The sequence below is a fragment of the Myxocyprinus asiaticus genome, chromosome 36 (assembly GCF_019703515.2).
Source record: "Myxocyprinus asiaticus isolate MX2 ecotype Aquarium Trade chromosome 36, UBuf_Myxa_2, whole genome shotgun sequence".
In the NCBI taxonomy this organism is placed as follows: domain Eukaryota; kingdom Metazoa; phylum Chordata; class Actinopteri; order Cypriniformes; family Catostomidae; genus Myxocyprinus; species Myxocyprinus asiaticus.
Genome location: NC_059379.1, coordinates 30,090,070 through 30,111,591, shown reverse-complemented (window position 1 = coordinate 30,111,591; position 21,522 = coordinate 30,090,070). Strand labels below are relative to the sequence as shown.

At 37.9% G+C, this 21,522-nt stretch overlaps 1 protein-coding gene across 2 annotated transcripts in view; it reads left to right on the top strand.

The window, feature by feature from the left end:
* The window catches only part of LOC127427372 (collagen alpha-1(I) chain-like), a 33,645-nt gene extending 13,729 nt beyond the window's left edge, over positions 1-19,916 (top strand). The window contains exons 23-51 of one of the 2 annotated variants that reach the window (XM_051674943.1): positions 309-407; positions 501-554; positions 782-880; positions 1,105-1,158; positions 1,364-1,417; positions 1,524-1,577; positions 1,669-1,722; positions 1,837-1,881; positions 4,108-4,206; positions 4,300-4,407; positions 5,034-5,141; positions 5,321-5,374; positions 6,337-6,390; positions 6,509-6,616; positions 7,173-7,226; positions 7,775-7,828; positions 7,986-8,147; positions 11,370-11,477; positions 11,888-11,995; positions 12,140-12,193; positions 12,335-12,442; positions 13,635-13,688; positions 13,779-13,886; positions 13,976-14,029; positions 14,582-14,689; positions 16,725-17,001; positions 17,476-17,663; positions 18,739-18,981; positions 19,336-19,916. In XM_051674943.1, coding sequence (XP_051530903.1) covers positions 309-407; positions 501-554; positions 782-880; positions 1,105-1,158; positions 1,364-1,417; positions 1,524-1,577; positions 1,669-1,722; positions 1,837-1,881; positions 4,108-4,206; positions 4,300-4,407; positions 5,034-5,141; positions 5,321-5,374; positions 6,337-6,390; positions 6,509-6,616; positions 7,173-7,226; positions 7,775-7,828; positions 7,986-8,147; positions 11,370-11,477; positions 11,888-11,995; positions 12,140-12,193; positions 12,335-12,442; positions 13,635-13,688; positions 13,779-13,886; positions 13,976-14,029; positions 14,582-14,689; positions 16,725-17,001; positions 17,476-17,663; positions 18,739-18,981; positions 19,336-19,482 — 2,871 coding nt within the window. In that variant the 3' untranslated portion in view covers positions 19,483-19,916. The remainder of the gene's footprint in view (positions 1-308; positions 408-500; positions 555-781; positions 881-1,104; positions 1,159-1,363; positions 1,418-1,523; positions 1,578-1,668; positions 1,723-1,836; positions 1,882-4,107; positions 4,207-4,299; positions 4,408-5,033; positions 5,142-5,320; positions 5,375-6,336; positions 6,391-6,508; positions 6,617-7,172; positions 7,227-7,774; positions 7,829-7,985; positions 8,148-11,369; positions 11,478-11,887; positions 11,996-12,139; positions 12,194-12,334; positions 12,443-13,634; positions 13,689-13,778; positions 13,887-13,975; positions 14,030-14,581; positions 14,690-16,724; positions 17,002-17,475; positions 17,664-18,738; positions 18,982-19,335) is intronic. The other variant, XM_051674944.1, reaches the window with a different exon arrangement.
* Positions 19,917-21,522: the final 1,606 nt, after the last annotated feature.

Below are 21,522 nucleotides of genomic sequence, written 5' to 3'. Positions count from 1 at the left end.
TACTAGGGGTTTTCTTAACATAAGGGGTTTGGTGCAACCGGCAGCTAGAAACAGCTTCATTTTATTCAGTGTTGATAAAACTATAACAATAAATCAATATGCATTATCTATATCGATGACACCTTCTGTTGGACAACTGACTGATCTGCGTGTTTTAGAAGCATTTCATTTGTTAAATGTTTGGACATCAGCATTAGTTCCCTAATACAGTACTTTGAGAAGGAGCTGTCCGTGGTCCTGTAGGAATTTCTGTAGCTGAGAAAGTAAATACAGCCATTATAATTGTCATTGAAATTTACACATTTCAGGGCGCCCCTGGTGAGCGTGGAGCCAATGGACCAATGGGAGCTCAAGGAGCTACCGGAGAGTCTGGCCGCCCAGGAGAGCCAGGTTTGCCTGGATCAAGGGTGAGATATAGGTCCCCCATTTCTGGTTTGCATATCAAAAGTGTAAAGAGGTAGTGTTTTCACCTCACCTGATCCCTGGGGCCTCTCTTCTAGGGTGTGACTGGTGCCCCAGGTAGCCCTGGACCTGATGGCAAAGCTGGACCTGCTGTAAGCTGAATATAATTGTTATAATTCACTGTCTTAGATACTAAATCTGTAGTACTAGTACGCAATCATGTTTAAAAATGCTCATATGGACACCATTAATGTATTACAAACCACAACACCACTAGTAGTATATTCTCTTATCATTCTGTTTTGTGTACATTTCTACAGTATTTTATAAAGTACAGATGATCAATGGGTCTATATGGCTTCTTGTCTTTAACTTGTAGGGTGCACCTGGACAAGATGGTCGCCCTGGACCCCCAGGACCTGCTGGGTCTCGTGGTCCACCTGGTGTGATGGGATTCCCTGGCTCCAAGGGAGCTGATGTAAGTTTCTCTGCCAAAAATGCATATTTACAATTGATTTATAAATTATATATCCATTAATTCCGGTCCAATAATTTGATTGCACAAGCAGCATGGTGTTGCACAGATCATTTATTTTATTCTGTTAGAAAATAAAATGGATTCCTTGATGAAAATCAGATTATACAAACTGTTTCAAGCTTTTACTAAATGCATTGATTTTTTTATTTTCTGTTTCCTCTCAGGGTGAGCCTGGTAAGCCCGGTGATAGAGGTGTTGCTGGTGCCCCTGGTGCCTTGGTATGTACTAAATTACACAGTTTTGAAACTGTTTCTTAGTTTTATGTCTTGATTTATGCACAAAGCTAAAAAAATAAATAACTCTGAGCTGAGTTACCTTGGTCAACCCATAGTAAGGGGGTGACCTCCAGACCATTGTTTGTATCATGTCTCAGCAGATGCATTATTATATTAAGCAGAGCATCTTTCCTGTGTATTCATATAGGGTGCTCCTGGCAAAGATGGTGATGTTGGTGCTCCTGGTGCTTCTGGACCTGCTGTATGTGTCTTTGAGCCTCTTAAATTTGCTATGATAAAAACCTGTTTCTGCAAATGATGATGTGAACTGTTTCTGCTCTGATCTTTCTCGGTCTGCCATCTCATAGGGACCAGCTGGAGAGAAGGGAGAACAGGGACCCGCTGGTTCCCCCGGATTCCAGGTGGATTTTCACCTACTCACATATTTAAATAAAATGTTCCCCCTAAATTGTATTCACTTTTATTCATTCTTTCACATTCATCTTCTTCCAGGGTCTTCCAGGTGCACAGGGTGCCACAGGTGAGAGTGGCAAACCTGGTGAGCAGGTATGTGTGTTCTGTTGAATATCCATGTGTCAGGCATGGAAATGTGGAAGATCACATTAGTGCATTGTTGCTCATCATTTAGTTGGTCATTGTTATTTATTTACTGTTCAACAGGGTGTTCCTGGCGAAGTTGGTCCTTCTGGTCCTTCTGGCCCAAGAGTGAGTATCTCCTGTTTACAAACATGCCCCACAGAGATGCTGCAACATCTCAAAACAATCTTTAAAACTCACCTGTTAGCACCCATTAACCTTTAAAAAAATAATCTGAAATTCACCTTATTATCAGCAATACTACTATTATGATCACACAGCAAAGATTCACTTGAGAAGCAACATTTCCATTAAGAATTACTAAGACCTGGGTGCCTGGGTAGCTCAGCGAGTATTGCCGCTGACTACCACCCCTGGAGTCGCAAGTTCAAATCCCAGGGCATGCTGAGTGACTCCAGCCAGGTCTCATAAACAACCAAATTGGCCCGGTTGCTAGGGTGGGTAGAGCCACATTGGGTTAACCTTCTCGTGGTCGCTATAATGTGACTCTTGTGAGTTGTGCATTGATGCCGCAGAGAATAGTGCAAAACCTCCTCCACATGCTCTAGGTCTCTGCAGTATCACACTCAACAAGTCACTTGATAAGATGCGTGGATTGATGGTCTCACACACAGAAGCAACTGAGATTCATCCTCTGCCACCCGGATTGAGGCGAGTCACTACACCACCACAAGGACTTAGAGCACATTGAGAATGGGGCATTCCAAATTGAAAAAAAAAAAAAAAAAAAAGAATTACTAAGACTTGTTTTCGGAGAATGTGTCTTGAATGTCTTATCAACAAAAAACTTTTTTGAGTTACATTCCAACTAAAATATGCTTTTTGTTTTAGACGTGAGAAATGTATGGTTAGGTAAGCATCAAGATAAAAAATCTTCACTGAAAAAAGTATGTGTTGGATTTACTTAAAATATATACATAGTATTTTTGCATCACACTTTTTAAGTAAATTCAACTTATGGTCATTTTATGTCAGCAGCACAACCAAAAAACCTTTGTTAGATATACACAAATTTATCAGTTCATTAAACTTTATTTACTTAGAAAATAAGGCTTGAATGTTACACATAGTTGTTTCAAATTAACATTTAAATCACTGTTTCTACTTAATTTACTTGGCTCTAAAGAATTAATAACGGAGGTCAGGCATTAAACTTGATTCCCCACAGAAGTGCACATAAAGCTGCACTTCAGCTATGCATATTCATATGTGCAAGGAAAAATTACATTTATTGAACAGAATCCAACTTCACCAAGGGGAACACTAATCACACTAATGGTGACTTGACACAAACAACTAATTACAGTAAAACAACATCAATGATACTAAAAATAGCTAAAATCTCTATTAATTTCTAATAACAACAAATTAAATGCCCACATAAGTTCTTTTTGACAAAACAAACACACTTAAATGATTCAAGCACAAGGGCTTATGGGTATCCCCCACAACTTGAGTTCTGTATTTAATTGAGTTAGTAGGACTTTCAATTTTTAATTTGATGGATTTGTAAGCTAACGAAGTTCAAGGAACTCACGATTATTTACTTACTTTATGTAACTCTCTGTTCACCTTAAAATTGATATTTTGTGTTGTACACATTAATGAAAATTAAGTAAAGCTAAAAATGTTATATGTACATTTCTGAGTAGAAGCTATTTATTTTTATACATTATGGTTGTTGAGCCAACACATTTTTCTGGAACAAGATATCTGTTTAATTGGGTTTAATGTTTTTAAAAACTTAAATTTGACCTTATAGGTTTCTAAAAAAAAAAAACAACTCATTTTTACAAATATTGAACGATCAACTGATTGCATGAATCATGCAATTTAGCTATTTTTTTAAAAAGGAAAGCAAAAATGCATTTAATTTAATGGCAGTAAAAATTTTACCATCTCCATGCGTTTGTAAACAAGTCAAAACATTATTTTTTTCTTTCACCAATTCAGTTCAACTGGTGGTTCATGACAATTGCAACACCAAATATCATCATGGGTTTGATTACCATGAAACACATACTGATAAAAAGTAGAAAACTGCTTTAAATGAGTTTTTCCAACAAATTCAAAGATCTGTTATTTTGAAATGTGCAAATCTTGTTCTTGTTTTAATTGTACCAAGTGTATTTTGTCTTGGTCCGTTGAAAGATTAGGATTTTATTTTATATTTTCTACCAGCCATGTTTTGCGGTGTACAGTTGAAACACTATAACGATATAGTGGCTTTTCCATGTTTTGCTTACCTCACTTCTATGGTGAACAGATTTTGTTTGACTGTTGAGATGAGAGACTACAAAATGAGAATCTTAAAATCCTAAATGTCATGCACAGGGTGACAGAGGTTTCCCTGGTGAGCGTGGTGGTCCTGGACCTGCCGGTCCTTCTGGTCCTCGTGGAGCCCCTGGTAGTCCCGGTAATGATGGTGCTAAGGTAAGATTCCTAGCTTAATAGCATAATGACTCAGAAGAGTGATGTTTGATAAGATCTGTAAATATCTGTAAGTCAAAATGTTTACGTGTATAGGGAGAGCCTGGTGCTGCTGGAGCCCCTGGTGGTGTTGGTCCTTCTGGATTACAGGGAATGCCCGGAGAACGCGGTGCTGGTGGCATGCCTGGAGCAAGAGGAGACAGAGTGAGGTTTTTTTTCTTTATAACAAGCCTTCAAATCTCTTCACATTTAAAGAGTTTTACTGCTAAATTGTATAATTGACCATTGTCTCTGGAAACAGATTTTCTATATTCATAGCTGTGCTAGATTCATGTCTCTCATATCACATGTACATTTATGTATTTTATTTTTTCTAAGTAGCTATGTAATAAATGGGAAAATGTACAGTCAGCCATTCATCGAAAAAAACAAAAAAACAAAACAAAAAAGCCTTCATGATGATTCAAGGCCCTTTCACTTCTTACTGGGGTCCTGATCACCCTGTCTGGGATTATTGTTTGATGATGAACAGCTGACTGTACATTATCCCTTACTTAGTTTGTACAATAGCAATGTTACATATGTAGGGATAATAAAGGGTTAAATATCTATACAGCTTCTGACTCACAACCTTAATTTTACAGTATATACAGTAAACAGTAGGCTCACTGGCCTTATTTTGCACTATAATTGCACATCACATGGTAACATTTTAATTCTAAGCAAACATAGTAACTTAACTTTTATTAAACTGAAATAATACTGACTTCAGTATTGTGTAACAACGTCAAATACTATGTTTACAATTATGTTCCTATTTTCATCTTTAGGGAGATGCTGGACCCAAGGGCCCTGATGGTGCTCCTGGCAAGGATGGCTTGCGTGGGATGACCGGCCCAACTGGACCTTCTGGACCCAGTGGTGCTGCTGGTGAGAAGGTAAAGAAACCCAATAAATATATACCTAATTAAAATATCAAACAAAAAGATGAATTAAGATAATATTCTAAGACCCACATAACTGTCCTATTGTGATGCATAGATATAAACATTATATAGCACTTATTTTTCAGAAGCGTCACTACAAGAATTATAATAAATCATTATTTGTGTTTAAGGGAGAGCCCGGTGCTGCTGGCCCTCCAGGACTGACTGGCCCTCGTGGTTCCCCTGTAAGTACTCAGTGTGCTATCCAAAACACAACCCAATCCAGCACAGAACTTCAACATACTCAGACACTTTAACATTAAATCTTTGATCTCTTTTAAATGTATCACAAATAATAATTTCCAACAAATTAGCAAATCAGCTAGTGCCAGTGTAGCACAATGCAACTGAACACCATCAATATCCATTGTTCAGTGAATCATAGCAACAACAAAAAAAATACATTAAAGGGAAAAACAGTGTTGCAAAGGTGCTTGCCATCACTGTAACAGGGTGTAAAACAATTCAACATTTAATTTTTGCCATCAAAGAGCAAATTCATTCAGCTATCCATGATCCAGCATGAGAAATCTTGTAAGAAATCTTACATTCTTACAGAACAGAAAATGCAGAATCAAATTCCAACATTTATGATTAAAGGTGCACTCAGCAAGTTTTTGTTCATGTCATTTTGGACATACACTGACACCTAGGGGCACGGATGCAGCACCATTCAAATACAGTACTTTCAGTTACAGATGTCATAGTAGAAAATCACTATTCATAGTCAGCTATGATTAATAAAACCCATGAAAAAAAGTGTCCACTAACAGTAAGTTTACTGAGATGAAGCATGAAGTGTTCAGCTGGTCATGTGATCCTAACATGGCCGCTCCCATGAGGGGACCCACTCCATGTAGAATAAAATAGCTTTTATAAGGTTACTGATATGAAAGGAGTCTTCATCTCATGTGAGTCATCATGGTTTTATACGAATGTGTGAAAATTACAATTAATTTCTTAAGAAGTACAATGTTTTTAATGAGGGTAAAATTACTGAGTGCATCTTTAAATATGGATAGCGCCAGAATCAAGATTACTTAATGCATTTCAAGACTGTATTTGTTAACATTAACTAAATGAGTTAACATAAACTAACAATGAAAAACACCTTTAGAGCATAAATTTAGCTCTTGTATCTTCTCAGGGTGAGCGTGGCGAGGTTGGTGCCCCTGGACCTGCTGGGTTCGCTGGACCTCCTGTGAGTAGAATAATTTTATGTCCCAACACCTCAACTAGACAAACCATTCTTTGTCAATGAATTATCACCATAAGGTGTATAAAACACCTGAGCTCAAGTTTCTCTGTTCTTAATGCAGGGTGCCAATGGTCAGCCCGGTTCTAAGGGAGAGACTGGTGACACCGGACCCAAGGGTGATGCTGGAGCCCCAGGACCTGCTGGACCTGTCGGAGCTGCTGGCCCACAGGTGCTGCATTCATCAAGCCTTCAGTGGCTTTAGATAAAGATATGGGCTTTTCCCACTTAAAACTGTTAACACAGGCTTAGTCTAAACCCTGGTTTTACACAATCCTGGGTTATGTATTTCTATAGTATGATTTATACTTTACCCCAGATTAGTAATTAATCCTGGCTATTCACATTTCGAGATTTCACACTGTACATATGTAAACTCTGGGTAAGCGTTCTTTTGTGCATACTTTTGTTCAGTTTCTTAATGATTGCCTCTTGCTAAACAATTGGCTTTTACATTCTAACACCCCATCGTTTCACACTGTATACCTTTGGCAAAGCAATTCAGGTTTACAAGGAAAATAGTGGCCTTGACCCAGGGCTAAAATTAATTTTAACCTAGGATTTAGCATAGTGTGAAAAGCAACTTTAGAAAGTTAGGAAACATTGCTGTTGTTGAATGTTTGTCAGTAGCATGAGTGGAGATACTCTAAGCTTCTAGCTCTATTTGTCCTTATGCATTCTGCTATAATTAAGTAGATGAAAAACCACTATCTGTCTCTCTTTAACAGGGACCTGCTGGTGCTACTGGAGCTAAAGGTGCTCGTGGTGGTGCTGGACCTCCTGTAAGAATCATTGCTATCAAGATTTTTTTTATAAAAAAGGAAGGACAAAAAGTGTATCTATACTAACAAAGGTGTAGGAACAATTTGAAAAGTGTGTATGTGTGGGGAGGGCACATTTTAATTCCTATCAGCCTCTATTTACAAGTATGATGCAGTTTTAAATGCCTAGTTGCCACGGATGCTTTCATATGAGATATAATTTGTACATTTAAAGGCTAAATATGGCAGAAACATCAGCCTCTCTTGCATTTTTGTTATAAAAGTTTAAGAATTAGGATTGTTCCATAACCCAAGAATTCTCCATAACTTTTTTGATAAAAGATGGGAATTTGTAGGTGACTACTAGTCTGAGTGGGATTACCATTTTCCACCAGCCAAATGTAATAATTTCTAAAAGTGTGTCTGTTGTGGTTGGGAGGTGGGTGGTGTACCCATGGATTGGAACCAATTTTTATAGCTTTCCCACTTCAATGCTTTTCTTATTGCAGTGGTTTACAATTTTTCTCTAAAACAGACAACAGTTTCACACTGTCTTTGTTTTTGTATAGGGTGCCGCTGGTTTCCCTGGTGCTGCTGGCCGAGTCGGACCTCCAGGTCCTTCTGTAAGTATTCATCAATCAATTGCTAACCGAATGCTGAGCAAGTATGATTTAAATTCCAGCTTCCCCTTGTGGTAACTTTTTTGCCCATTCAAAGTTTGGCCTCAAAACATGTACTGTAGCTTCATTACTAATTTTCTCTTACCCCCAACCATCTCAGGGTGCTTCTGGACCCCCTGGCCCACCTGGCCCTGCTGGTAAAGAAGGACAAAGAGGTTCCCGTGGTGATAAGGGACCTGCTGGTCGCCCTGGAGAGGCTGGTGCTGCTGGACCCCCAGGACCTGCTGGAGAGAAGGGTAGCACTGGTCCTGACGGTCCTGCTGTAAGTGATCATGCCACAAACATGTAGATCCATTGCCACAGCTACAAAAAAAAAAATAATAATATTGTTTATTGATCAGACTTTCTGCAAACATTTCAGACAATGGCTGCTACCCCAAATCAGCCCTAGATTTCAACCAGTATCTACACTTAAAAAAATGTAAACCTAAAACATGTGCTTCATGTGGTAACATTTTTATTCAAGTCAAAAATATTACTTAAAGGAACAGTTCCCCCAAAAAAGAACATTCTCTCGTCATTTCCTCACCCTTTTGCCATCCCAGATGTGTATGACTTTCTTTCTTCAGCAGAACACAAATTATGATTTTTAGAAGAATATCTCAGCTCTGTTGGTCCATTCAATGCAAGTGAATGGGTGCTACAATTTTGAAGCTCCAAAATCCATATAAGGGTGGTTAAATCCATATCTTCTGATGCGATATGATAGGTGTGGGTGAGAAACAGATCAATATTTAAGACCTTTTTCCTTCACTTTCTTTCTTCTTCTTCTGTTTCTGGTGATTCATATTCTTCATGCATATCACCCCCTGCTGTGCAGGGAGGAGAATTTATGATAAAAAATCACTTAAATATTGAATTTAAATGTTTCTCACCCACACCTATAGTGTCATGTCTGAACACATTGATTTAACCATTGGAGTCATATGGATTACTTTTATGTAGGGACGCACCGATCTGATACCTGGATCGGTATCGGCTCCGATACTGAAGCATTTAGACAGATCGGGTATCGGTCCAGTGAGCCCGATCCAAATCCGATACTGTGTGTTAATCATGTTCGTTACTGTCAAGCTACAAAAATGACATAAAAGAACCATAAAAACAACATTAAAGCAGTTCATATGACTCGTGCATTTTATTTAAAGACACTTGAAGACGTGCGATAGCTCTGTGAATCACAAAAGGCTGTGTTTAATAAGTAAATATATAGTATGCGCAGCGCCAGCACGTTAGTGAATGGTGCTGCTCTGTTGACACAAACTCACACACAGGCAGGTGATGCTCTCGTGGCTATTTTTAGCCTTCACAGCGGTGCGCAATATTTGAGCGCTACTCAAGAACAGCATCTCAGTAGTAGATGCTCAATATTTCGGTTCACTTATAATATGTATTTCGAAAGGCACCGGAGGTGCATTTTACCAGAATTTGAATAAGAAGCTAATTAAACTACTGTGAACTTGCCTACAAACAGACACATACAGGACTTCCTGGAGAGTTTAGAATGTCAAAATAAAAGCATGAGGGTTTAAAAAGTGCACGATTTAAATATATTACTGTTGTTTTTTAAATTAAAATTAAGGGTCAATAATAATAATATTAATAACAATTTATTATTATTATTATTGTCATTATTAGTATTTTCTTTACAATTTATAACAATATTTAAGTTGAATGGGTTCCAAAAAATAACTGTGTGAATGAAGTGGACTGATGTCTAAATTGAACAAAAAAAGAGATCTGAATCCTTTAAAGTCTAGATGCAAGTTGAAACATTTTGGGAAAAAAAAAAAAAGGCAAAAATAAAACACTGGTTTCTTTTCTACTGAAGACTTGAAGACTGGAATTACTGTTAAATTTGCTGCTACATTATCCAGTATACTAGTTAATAATAAAGTGTTTCTTAATAAGCTATACATTTACATTGAAATAATGTGTAGTCAGAGGTTTGTGTTTCTTTACATATTAAAGAGTACTCCCAATTAGTTCTACACAATAATATAAAGATATTCTTAACTGATTATGCAAAAAAACAACACTGTTATCGGCTTGGGATCGGTATCGGCCGATACTGAGATATCGGATCGGAAGAGGAAAAAGTGGTATCGGTGCATCCCTACTTTTATGGTCCCTTTATGTGGATTTTGGAGCTTCAACATTTTGGCACTTGCATTGTATGGACCTACAGAGCTGAAATATTCTTCTAAAAAATTTTTGTGTTCTTGTGAAGAAAGAAAGTCATACACATCTGGGATGGCATGAAGGTGAGTAAATCATGAGAATATTTTTGAGTGAACTATCCCTTTAACATCACAGAATCAACTTGAAAATCCAGTGTTTGAATTGTGTCAGAGCTCTTGGGGGGTACTTTTATGAACTTTTATGTTTCTAGTATTCTAGCTTCGATGAAACACCAAGGAATCCCCCAAGTAAATGTATTTATTTTTTTGGTCTTTAGGGCCCCCATCCCTTAACTCTTATTGGGGTCCGGGATCCCCCTAACCCCCCCTTAATTTGAACACTTGTTATACCGACAAAACAAATTTTAAGGGTAAGATCAGATAGAAATAGCTCCTTAAGGTAACAATTGCATGTTACCACTTTTTACAGTGTATTACCATATTTCTCAAATCAATCTGCACCACCCTTTCATAACTTGTCATTATGGGCCTTATTTATTAAACTTACAGTACGTATGATCAGATTCGATGGATTCCTTTAAAACAAGGAACAAATCTAGATTTATGAAGACAGAAGCTGACATGAAACTATTCTTATATTTACGGCAACTAAAGCATGCGTACAAACGTTTTTTTTGTTAATGCACCAGTACACCAGTGGTTATATTTATATTAGATTATGTATGCATCATGTAAATGCCTTATTTCAGATATCCGCTGTAGCATAATATTTATTTATAGCCCTATCTGCGTGTCTGTAAGAAAGTTATTTTCAAACCTACAAGATAACAGGCAGTTGTAATTTACAATATGTAATATCTCAAGAACAAATGTTTTGGAGTGAGGACGAGAGAGAATAGTTTTCAAGTCTTAAAAGAAATGAACATAAATAAATATACAGATGGGCGAAAGCATCACAATAGTCACAACTGTCCTAAATCGTTTTTAATCTATTCATCCTTCGGCCTCTTGTCTACGATTGAATATTCCTTACTAGGACATTTGTGGGTGTTCTTTAGGATGACTCCATGCGCTCGTTCATAATGATTTGCAATTTAAAAAGCGTACGTTTTTTCATGCATGCAAATGTTTTGTAAATCATGGGAACATTTAGGAAGTTATCATATGTTCATATTTTGTATCATTATACGCATGTTATAAATGAGGTCCCTGTTTTTTGATTTGGGCCATTAACTAAAATTTCCGCAGATGTGTGCTGCTAGAAACTGTCAAAGGTTAAATTGTCTGGAATTGTCAGTTGAGTTAAAGGTAACCTTGAGTTGGCTCTGTTGTCTGGTCTTTAGGGTCCTGCTGGTGCTCCTGGTCCACCTGGTGTTATTGGATCCCGTGGTATTGTTGGTCTTTCTGGACAGAGAGGAGAGAGAGGTTTCCCTGGTCTCCCTGGACCTTCTGTAAGTGCTCCAACAAAAGCTTTTTCACCGAAATGTAAAAAAACAATCATTTTTATTTTACGAAAGTTAAATGGGTTGCCAACAGCATTTCATATTGACTTCAGAAATGAAAATTCTGCCATCATTCTTTCTTCCATGGAACACAAAAGGAGATTTTTAGGAAGACTGTTAGGAACTGATAGCCTGAGCCATCATTCACCTTCATTGTAAACAAAAAATGATCCAATGAAAGTGAAAGGTGACTGAAGCTAAAATTCTGCTTAACATCTCATGGACTGTTTGTCATGGAAGAAAGAAAGATTTAGGGGTCAAAGAAAGTCAAGTTTTGGGTGAACTATTTATCTTTATGTTATAAACTCAATACTTTCATTGCCAATCTCGATAACATACTGTACATTCATCTACTTTAGGGAGAGCCAGGAAAGCAGGGACCCTCTGGCCCCGTTGGTGAGCGTGGACCTCCTGGACCTATGGGCCCCCCTGGACTGAGTGGAGCTCCTGGTGAAGCCGGACGTGAGGTGATAAATCTTTGTTGTTGTGAACCATTGATATCAAGGCTTAATCTTGTTTACCTATACATGTCAGGTCAAAGAACATAGTGATTACATGCTATTTGTATGATGAAGATCATTCGTCACTGTGACCCTCGACTCTCTCTGTAGGGTAGCACTGGACATGATGGTGCTCCGGGTCGTGACGGGCCACCTGGACCCAAGGTGAATTCAATCACAACCTCATTGTAAGCCTAGGCTTCTGCCTTTGGCATTTGACAACATTTTGCTTTATGATGGCAACATACTATAATTGCAAATTTAAAAATTTAAAAATGTCTTAATTTAATTTCTTGTTTGCCATAGGGAGATCGTGGTGAGAGTGGTAATGCTGGTCCTCCTGGTGCTCCCGGTGCTCCTGGTGCCCCTGGCCCCATGGGTCCATCTGGCAAGAATGGTGATCGTGGAGAGGCTGTACGTTTTTAGATTATATAACTGCTTCTAAATTTCTTTCTATAATTGTTTTCAAGGTACACTAAATATTTTTAACCACTTAAATGTTTTACACCTAAAGAAGTGCGGCTATGGTTGTTGCCATGTTGAGATCACATGACAAGTTGATGCATCTTTGTAAATAGGTATCATTATAACTTCTGAGACCAGTGTCATAACAATTTCTTAGGAAGATGTGAACTATAATTATGAAATTACTTTAAATTATAAAAGTACACTTGGTGTTCCCTGCTGAAAAGACCAGCTTAGACCAACATGAATTTTCATGCTGGTTCCATGCTTAAGATGCAGTCTTTTGGGGAACCTGGGTAGCTCAGTGTTTAAATACGCTGGCTACCACCCCTGGAGTTCGTTAGCTCGCTAGTTCGAATCCCAGGACATGCTGAGTGACTCCAGCCAGGTTGCTAAGCAACCAAATTGGCCCGGTTGCTAGGGAGGGTAGAGTCACATGGGGTAAACTCCTCGTGGTCACTATAATGTGGTTCGTTCTCAGTGGGGTGCGTGGTGAGTTGAGCGTGGTTGCCACGGTGGGTGGCGTGAAGCTTCCACACGCGCTATGTCTCCGTGGCAATGTGCTCAACAAGCCACGTGATAAAATGTGCGGGTTGATGGTCTCAGAAGCGGAGGTAACTGGGATTCGTCCTCCGCCACCCGGACTGAGGCGAATCACTACGTGACCACGAGGACTTAAAAAGCACATCGGGAATTGGGCATTCCAAATTGGGAGAAAAAAACACAAAAAAAAAAAAGATTCAGATTTTGGGGTGCATTGTGATCTTTAGGGTAGGTAAATGGTTGTCTCTTCATTGGACCGGGAGGGGGCACAATCCCCCCCTTAGACCCGGCCATGGTTTGTGGTGGCTTAGTGCTGGTTAAGCTGGAGGAACAGCACAACGTAAACGCAAAACCATCATGGTCTCTTTGGTGAAACTGACTGACCGAAGAAGGCTTGTTTGTTAAGTTAGCTAGGGGACACCAGCACACCAGCATCTAAAATGTAACATTTGTTGGTGACCTTCTATTGTGGTCTTTCAGCAAGGTTGGGATTCTTAAATCCTTTCATCTAGGTTTGGTATCTCACATCATGATTCTTTAGAATTTGGCTCAACGGATGTTCTCAGTGTTGTCCTCTTTCTCTCTAAATTCCTTCCAGGGTCATGCTGGTGCTGCTGGTCCTTCAGGCCCCGCTGGTGCCCGTGGTCCTCAGGTATGAGTTTCAAAATTATTCCCATCAATTATTCAACTAGTAGTTTGTATTAATTCACCAGACTGATCACTTACGTTTCTTTCTATGTAGGGTCCTGCTGGTCCACGTGGAGACAAGGGTGAAGCCGGTGAGACTGGAGAGAGAGGCATCAAGGGACACCGTGGATTCTCTGGAATGGCTGGAGTTCCTGGACCTCCTGTGAGATTTGAACATCTACTCATATATCTATCTACATAGTAATTTATCTACACAAATCTTCATTTCAAATGCTTTCTAAACGTCTTTAGGGACCTCCTGGTGATCAAGGACCTGCTGGACCTTCTGGCCCCGCTGGCCCTCGTGTAAGAAACATCACATCTAACACATCACTGAAAGCATCTGATGTATTTAAAGCAGTGAAATATATAGACACTGGAAAGGAATTGTTTTATACATATGACCTCGCTTTTATAATACATGGACAGATGAAAAACTAGCTTTCTGAATTAATTCAATCTTCTTTACTGATAGCTCACTCAAAAACAAAAATTCTGATACAATTTACTTATATAATCCTCATTATGCTTCAAACCAGTTTTTTTTTCTTTTTTTTTTTTTCTTCCATGTTACACTAAATGAGATGATTGGTGAATGCCCAAGCTGCTCTTTTCCATAAGATAGTAGACATTCACCAGGGGCTGTCAAGCACCAAACCAACACAAAAGCACTACAAAAGTACAATAAAAGTAGTTCATGCCACTTGTGTTATATATGCTAAGGTTAAAGCCATATGGTAGTTTGGCTCCTTTAAATTACTCAGTATTTGTTTTGTAGAATGAAAAGTTGCCTTGAAAACATAGGACAAGCATTCCAGTGTATGCATTTCAGTACACCAAATGATTTTCTTCTTTTAGGGACCTGCTGGCTCTAATGGTGCCGCTGGTAAGGATGGTATGAATGGTATACCTGGACCCATTGGACCCCCTGGACCCCGTGGTCGCTCTGGAGAAATGGGACCTGCTGTAAGTCCTATATTAACTTTGAAATCAACACGGAATTCACCCTATATGATCTGGCGTATCATATTTGAAATAACAGGGGCCAGATTCATGAAACGTTCTTAAGAAGAAACTTCTTCTTAACTAGCATTTTCTTCTTAATTTCGAACTTAAGAAAAAAGTTAAGAATATTTTGTATTCCTGAAAAAAGAAAGTTCTTATCTTTTTCCTTAAGATTGTTCTTAAGAAAAAACTTAAGAAGCATTCAAATTCTCATTTTTTTTTTCTGTAAAAATCTTCATAAATAACATCTTAAAGTTAGGATAACCTCACAGTTGTCTTAAATCCTAAAAGGTAAGATGTTTAATGAATTTACTGGATTTTTCATGTTGAGTCTCAAGTTGCAATGGGCTATTTACGTAAAAATTAGATTTTAGACCAAAAAAAGTTTTTGACTGTTTTGTGTTTAATGATATTTTTATTTTCAGCTTCCAAACCATGTAAATGTTATCACCAAATTCAAACAATACATGTTGTTTTGAAGCTTCTTAATGTGGTGACCAGTCATGTGATGCACTTCATATAGTGTGCTCTCTCTCCACGATCTTTAGAGTTCATAGAAACATAATAATTATAACATAAGTAAGCTGAGACTTTCATTTTCACCACATTCCTATCGGAGTTGGGCACAGCGGGGCACACCGCTACTCTTTCCCATTTGCCCGCTTCGTACTTTCCTACATGATATTGTTATCAAGCTTCCTAAGGAGAACTTTTTCCTTGTAGTAATTTCCTCTACAAGAACATCCAGCTCTTGTAGTTTTTGTTTCTTTTCTTTTCCTCCATGTCAAATTAAAAGTTATCAAATGGTTAGCAGCAAGTAAATTCTCCTATGATGGTTAATGTCGTTAAACTAACACATCTCATGCACTTTACATTCAAAAATCGCGGTGCTTTCTACTTAAAAAAAATAATAAAATAAAAGCTTAATAGATAAATTTATCGTTACGATCTACCAGTGTTGAAGTATTGAATTTGTTGTAGGCTATTAGATGAGGCAACTCTGTCAGCAGGCTGATCAGACAATGTCAAAGCCTGTCTTTTTGTTCTTAAGAAAAAAATTAAGATGTTCTTAAGAAAACATTTGAGAACTTCTTAACAATTTTTCAAGATCTGCACTTAGGAACGTTCTTACGAACTTCTTATAATTTATCCTAAGAACTTTCTTAATTTTTTTCTTAAGAACATTTTCGATAATCCGGCCCCAGGAAGTAAAAGGCTTCCAAAATGGCCGCCTCACTGTCGTAATGCACATCTTTTGCAAGAAACATTTTGCTGAACTTGATAAAGTAATGGCAATAATATTGCTTAATATTTCATTCATTATTTTATAGAAAATCATGTTGAAAATGTATCAAATATTAGGAATACCTCAAAATATTGAATTGCTTTTCATGAAATATATTGCAAACCAGTATAAAAATATACAATTTTTGATTGATCATTACATGAATAATTAAATGCATTAAACATCTACATCTTGTATGACATAGCCAATTCAATTGAAATTTCAACTCATGAACTAAAAAGGAGCCTGCTACTCTGGTGGATGCACTAATTTTCTAGTAAAAATATCTTAATATTCTTAAAAAGGATATACTTACTTGACAAGCAAAATGGCATAAGATATTAAGTCTTGTTTTCAGAGAAATCTGACAAAATGTATTAAACTTTATGCTTAAAACAAGAAAAATAAAATCTGCCAATGGTGTAATACAAAAAAAAGATAGTTTTCTCTTTGAAATACGTTTTTTTTCTTACCCCGTAGGCATATAGTTTGTTTTTGTTTTACACATAAACCTCACTAAATTTAGTTAGATTTCTTTGAAAAAAAGACTAAATATTTTAGGTCATTTTGCTTGTCAAGTAAATGTATCTTGTTTTAAGAATTCTATTTTTTTACTAGAAAACAAGATCAAAATTCTAATTAAGAAAATTATTTTTTTGTAGTGTGTCCACCATCCCGAATATTTCATGTCACATTGTCGCTCTTCCCCAGGGAGCTCCTGGTCTTCCTGGACCTCCTGGCCCTCCTGGACCTGCTGGCATCGGTGAGCCCTTCATGGCCATGCCCCAGCCCGAGAAGGCTGCAGATCCTCTGCGCGGAGGCTACAGGGCTGATGATGCTAGCGTCCACGACCGTGATGCTGACGTGGACACTTCCCTGAAATCCCTGAGCCAGAAGATTGAAAACATCCGCAGCCCTGAAGGAACCCAGGCCAACCCCGTTCGCATGTGTCGTGACCTCAGGATGTGCCACCCTGACTGGAAGAGCGGTATGTCTAAGCAACAAATGGAAACCTGCACCTGCTTTAAATAAGAAACTTTTAAGATTTAAGTCAGCTCCAGTGTCCCAAGTAGCCCACGGTCAATTAAAGTGATGTGATAAAAATATTTTTACAACAGAAATAGGGTAGTTGACATGACATTTGAAGTAGTTACAATTGTGTCCTGCAGTGTGACATGTTTTAGTCCATCTAAAAGTATTTTTAAACAGCAACAAAGTTCCATCTGCAAACAAATGATGCTAGATGTTTCCTCAAAACTAATTTTTCATATTTCTGAGCCATTTTATAATTAGTTTTAACCAGCTGGGGTCAAGGTGATTTAGTCAGTTACCCTCAAGTTCGCATGTGTAGTTCATCACATTAAATGTAGACCTTTCTAAATAAATTTGTTGAGCCACTGTATTTATCATGGTAAGCCTTGCATTTAAAAGGTAAGAAATTCACTTTATCTTTTTCTGCAAGGTTCTTACTGGGTGGATCCCAACCAGGGCTCTCCTCTGGATGCCGTCAAAGTCTACTGCAACATGGAGACTGGTGAGACCTGCGTCGGCCCATCTCAGGCCACCATACCCATGAAGAATTGGTACACTAGCAAGAACAGTGTGAAGAAACACGTCTGGTTTGGAGAGTCCATGCCTAATGGCTTCCAGGTATGTCAAGATCATAAAGTACATAATCTGTACTGACAATATGAGATTCAAGAGGCTGATTATGTTGGCTTGACGGCACCAAAATACTGTTATTCTATTAACTTTATTCAGAGTTTTTTTTAAATCCCTAAACTGAGACCAAAATTTTTTACACTCATTGAGCTTTCAAGCTAAATTCACCAAACTCATCACAGACCTTCAGACTGTTCTGGAATAGTGTGCTGTGTCTTTTCTAACTGATCGGACTTATGGTTTTTGGACAGTGGACGATACATTTTGGAAAAATACCAAAGAGTTACATTGACGGAATGTTCAAATGGGCCTACAGAATGCTTGTTAATTCAAACTACAACTGTCAAAAATGTAAACGTAAACAAACCCACAAAAGGCATTTGATCTGCTCTAAGTTGCTCCCTCCTTATATATGTATCTGTTTATCTATCTGTCTATCTATTTAACGATTTGAGACTATCTAGTTATTTATTTTATATCATTTCAATTGTTGAACTTTTCTTAAAATACAGTATGTGTATAGTCATGTTATGCACATGAATATACACTACCAGTCGAAGGTTTGGACAGAATTAACTGAATTAATGTTTCTCATGATCTTGAAAATCTTTTGTTCTAACTCTTATTCGGTCTTGCAGAACATTCAGACCCAATTAGAACCATTAAAAAAAGTTTTTTTTAAAACGGGTCAAAATGACCTGCAAGACCAAGGAAGGGTTTTGTTTAAATTCTTGAAACTGTTTTGTAGACAAATATAAATTTTGCCTGAAAATGGACATTATTGGTTACTATACAAATGTGATATTTCAGAGTTTTGATGACTTTACTATTATTCTAAGATGTGGAAACTGTATAAAATATAGAACAGTAGTTATGTGCAAACATTTGACTGGCAGTGTAGGTAAAAGACATTTGGGGAAAACATTTGTTTTAAGTGTAGCCATCGTAGATGCTTAGCCACATCATTATGATCTTACCTGACAAGCACAGGAAGTAATCTTCTGTCAGCTGAGTGCTTGAGATAGAATTATTCTTAGTATTTCATTAATCTTTTGTTCTTTAGTTCCAGTATGGCAGTGAGGGCTCAGATCCAGAAGATATCAACATCCAACTGACCTTCATGCGCCTGATGTCCAACGAGGCATCTCAGAACATCACCTACCACTGCAAGAACAGTGTCGCCTACATGGATGAGGCCACAGGAAACCTGAAGAAGGCTCTGCTCCTGCAGGGCTCCAATGACATCGAGATCAGACCGGAGGGCAACAGCCGCTTTACATACAGAGTCAGCGAGGATGGCTGCACGGTGAGCGTACCTTCTTGTCTTAGTCTGTCTATATGCCTTTTCTCTATTTATCCATCCATCCATCTATGCATCCATTATGATAGGCTATTACAGGATATGATTATTTGCTTAATCGCTTCATTTTTGTTTCTATTCCTTCTACTCTTAAAGTTTTAGTGCTTTTTTCATTCTAATCTCCCATCATACTTCTTTGCTTCAAATTTTTCAAAATCCTACAACCTTTTTATTTAAAGGTTTAAATGGAATTTTAAATCCTAGATTTTCAGTTTGGTCTCAGAATTTTGAACTCTACTGTACAGTATATGAATAAAACTATGCCTCGGTCACTGATTTATTTTTCGTTTTATCCCACAGTCACACACTGGCACATGGGGCAAGACAGTCATTGACTATAAGACAACGAAAACATCTCGTCTGCCAATCATTGATATCGCTCCTATGGACATTGGTGCTCCCGATCAGGAATTCGGCGTAGAAGTTGGCCCAGTCTGCTTCTTGTAAAAAGAAAAAATCTGGACATGACTTTGCTGTTTTTTTTTAGCAGTCATCTTCAAATATTTTCCTGTTCATAAATGAACTCTTATTCGGCTGCAATAGGTCCATGTGCTTAAACCTGATTTCCCGAGGACGGTGCTTGTTGTGATTTCCATCTTGATAAAACTTCCTAAAACAACGTTTAAAAGAAAATCGAGGAGCACTACATCAGCCAGCATTGACAGCATGGACACTTAGTGAGAATCCTTTGCGTCAACTGCCAACAAGAAAATAATATATACTTGTAAAATGCCCTGCCCCTGGAGTCCAAAGAAAAACAACAACCCAAAAAAATACTTGTGACTTTTTTGCCGTTTTTTTGACCACTGCAAAAGGACAATGAAAAACAAGCAAATGCCAATGTACCATTCTCTGGTGTTGAATAAATATAACAAACGACAGCCAAGTGTCTTGTTCCTTCTAACCGAAAGTGAGACATAACATCACGTAGGGAACAAAGTTAGGTAAAATGGTACACAGTACAACGCCATCTTCATATAAAGCCTACCTCAGGACAAAAAAGTACATGTAACTCAAGTTTTGGGGGATATGGGGCAGTTGTTTTTAATTCTAGCAAGGATCACTAAGTAAAAACAACAGGTATGAAAAGGTGCTACTTCCTGTTTAGGTCCTGTCTGTGGTATGTATGTTTTTGAGACAAAAACTCTTACACTTGCAGGGCCTTTTTGGTGCTAAATGTCAACAGAATGTCTTGGTGTCAATGTGATGCAACTGCTTTTATCAAAGTGTCTGTTAAAAAAGAAAGAGAAAATAGCTGGATAGGATGGTTACTGTAGATTTGCATTTAATCTGATATGGGTTAAGTGGATGGACTGATTGCCATTTCGTCTCTTTTCTAAGACCCCTCCCCCCCACCCCAATCCAGAAACACCTTAAAGTTTCTAAAGAAGTATTTGTGTCTACATGCCGCTCTCCATTTCATTTCCAGATTTTTTTTTTCAAAATGCAATGCACACCTCTTTTTTTATTTTTGTTTGTTTGATTTGTTTTTAGTGAAAGGTTTCTTTTAAAAAAAAAAAATCATAAATCAGGCGGCAAAAAAGTAAACGACAGAAGAAATAGACCCTCCAATGGTTCCATCAAAGGATCTGTACTTATTTTGTACATGTATAGTATTTCGAGATGTTTTTAATTATTTTGGATGTTGAAATAAAGCATGTTTATGTGGTCAACTGGATGCTGGATATGCTATCTTCTTGCAATGGCCTCAATGCCTTTCTCTAAACATAAATTAAACAAACTACATTTTACTCAACTACCTTAATTTCTACTTTATTTCCAGGGGTTTATGATTTCGGTGTAAAAATGTTTTGGAATGCATGTTGGTAATGGAGAGGGAACTGTCAAATATTTGAAAACTGTAGTCTAATTCATAAAAGGATGATAAAAACTGGCAATGTGTTGGTACATTGTCTCGAAAAATAGCTTTCTTTAGTGTGATCTGAGCTAAAGAAGCACAATTTATGATACTATTGCTGTCAGATTTTACTGAGATTTTTTTATGCTGCTTGCATCTATGAAAAATAACTGACAGGGAGCATTCCCAAGATGGCCGCCAAGTGGTTTGACTTGCCTTGAAAGTAAATTTGAGGTTAGCTAACCGTGCTGAGAAATCCGGGCTTGAGATGGTTTGTCACCGTACCGTACTGAACCGTGCTCTAGTGATGGCCGTTTTCGAAGTAGATAACCATGAATCATAAATGGCAGATTAAAGACATTAAATAATTTCCAAAGCATTGTGTCATTGTCGCTGCTTTTGACTTGAGTCATTGCATTTACACGCCTGTGACCAGCAGAAGTCCTCAGCATGCAATGTTTCAAGCGCATTGGTTCGAAGTTGAGTCACTAACCCTGCTCAAGTGGAAATGCTGCTGCTCTATTGATGAACCATTGCTCACTATGATCAGAACTGTTCAGCGTGATAGTGGAAAAGCACTTTACGGTGGACTCAGTAATCTTTTTAATATGTTGTGTTGGACTTAAACT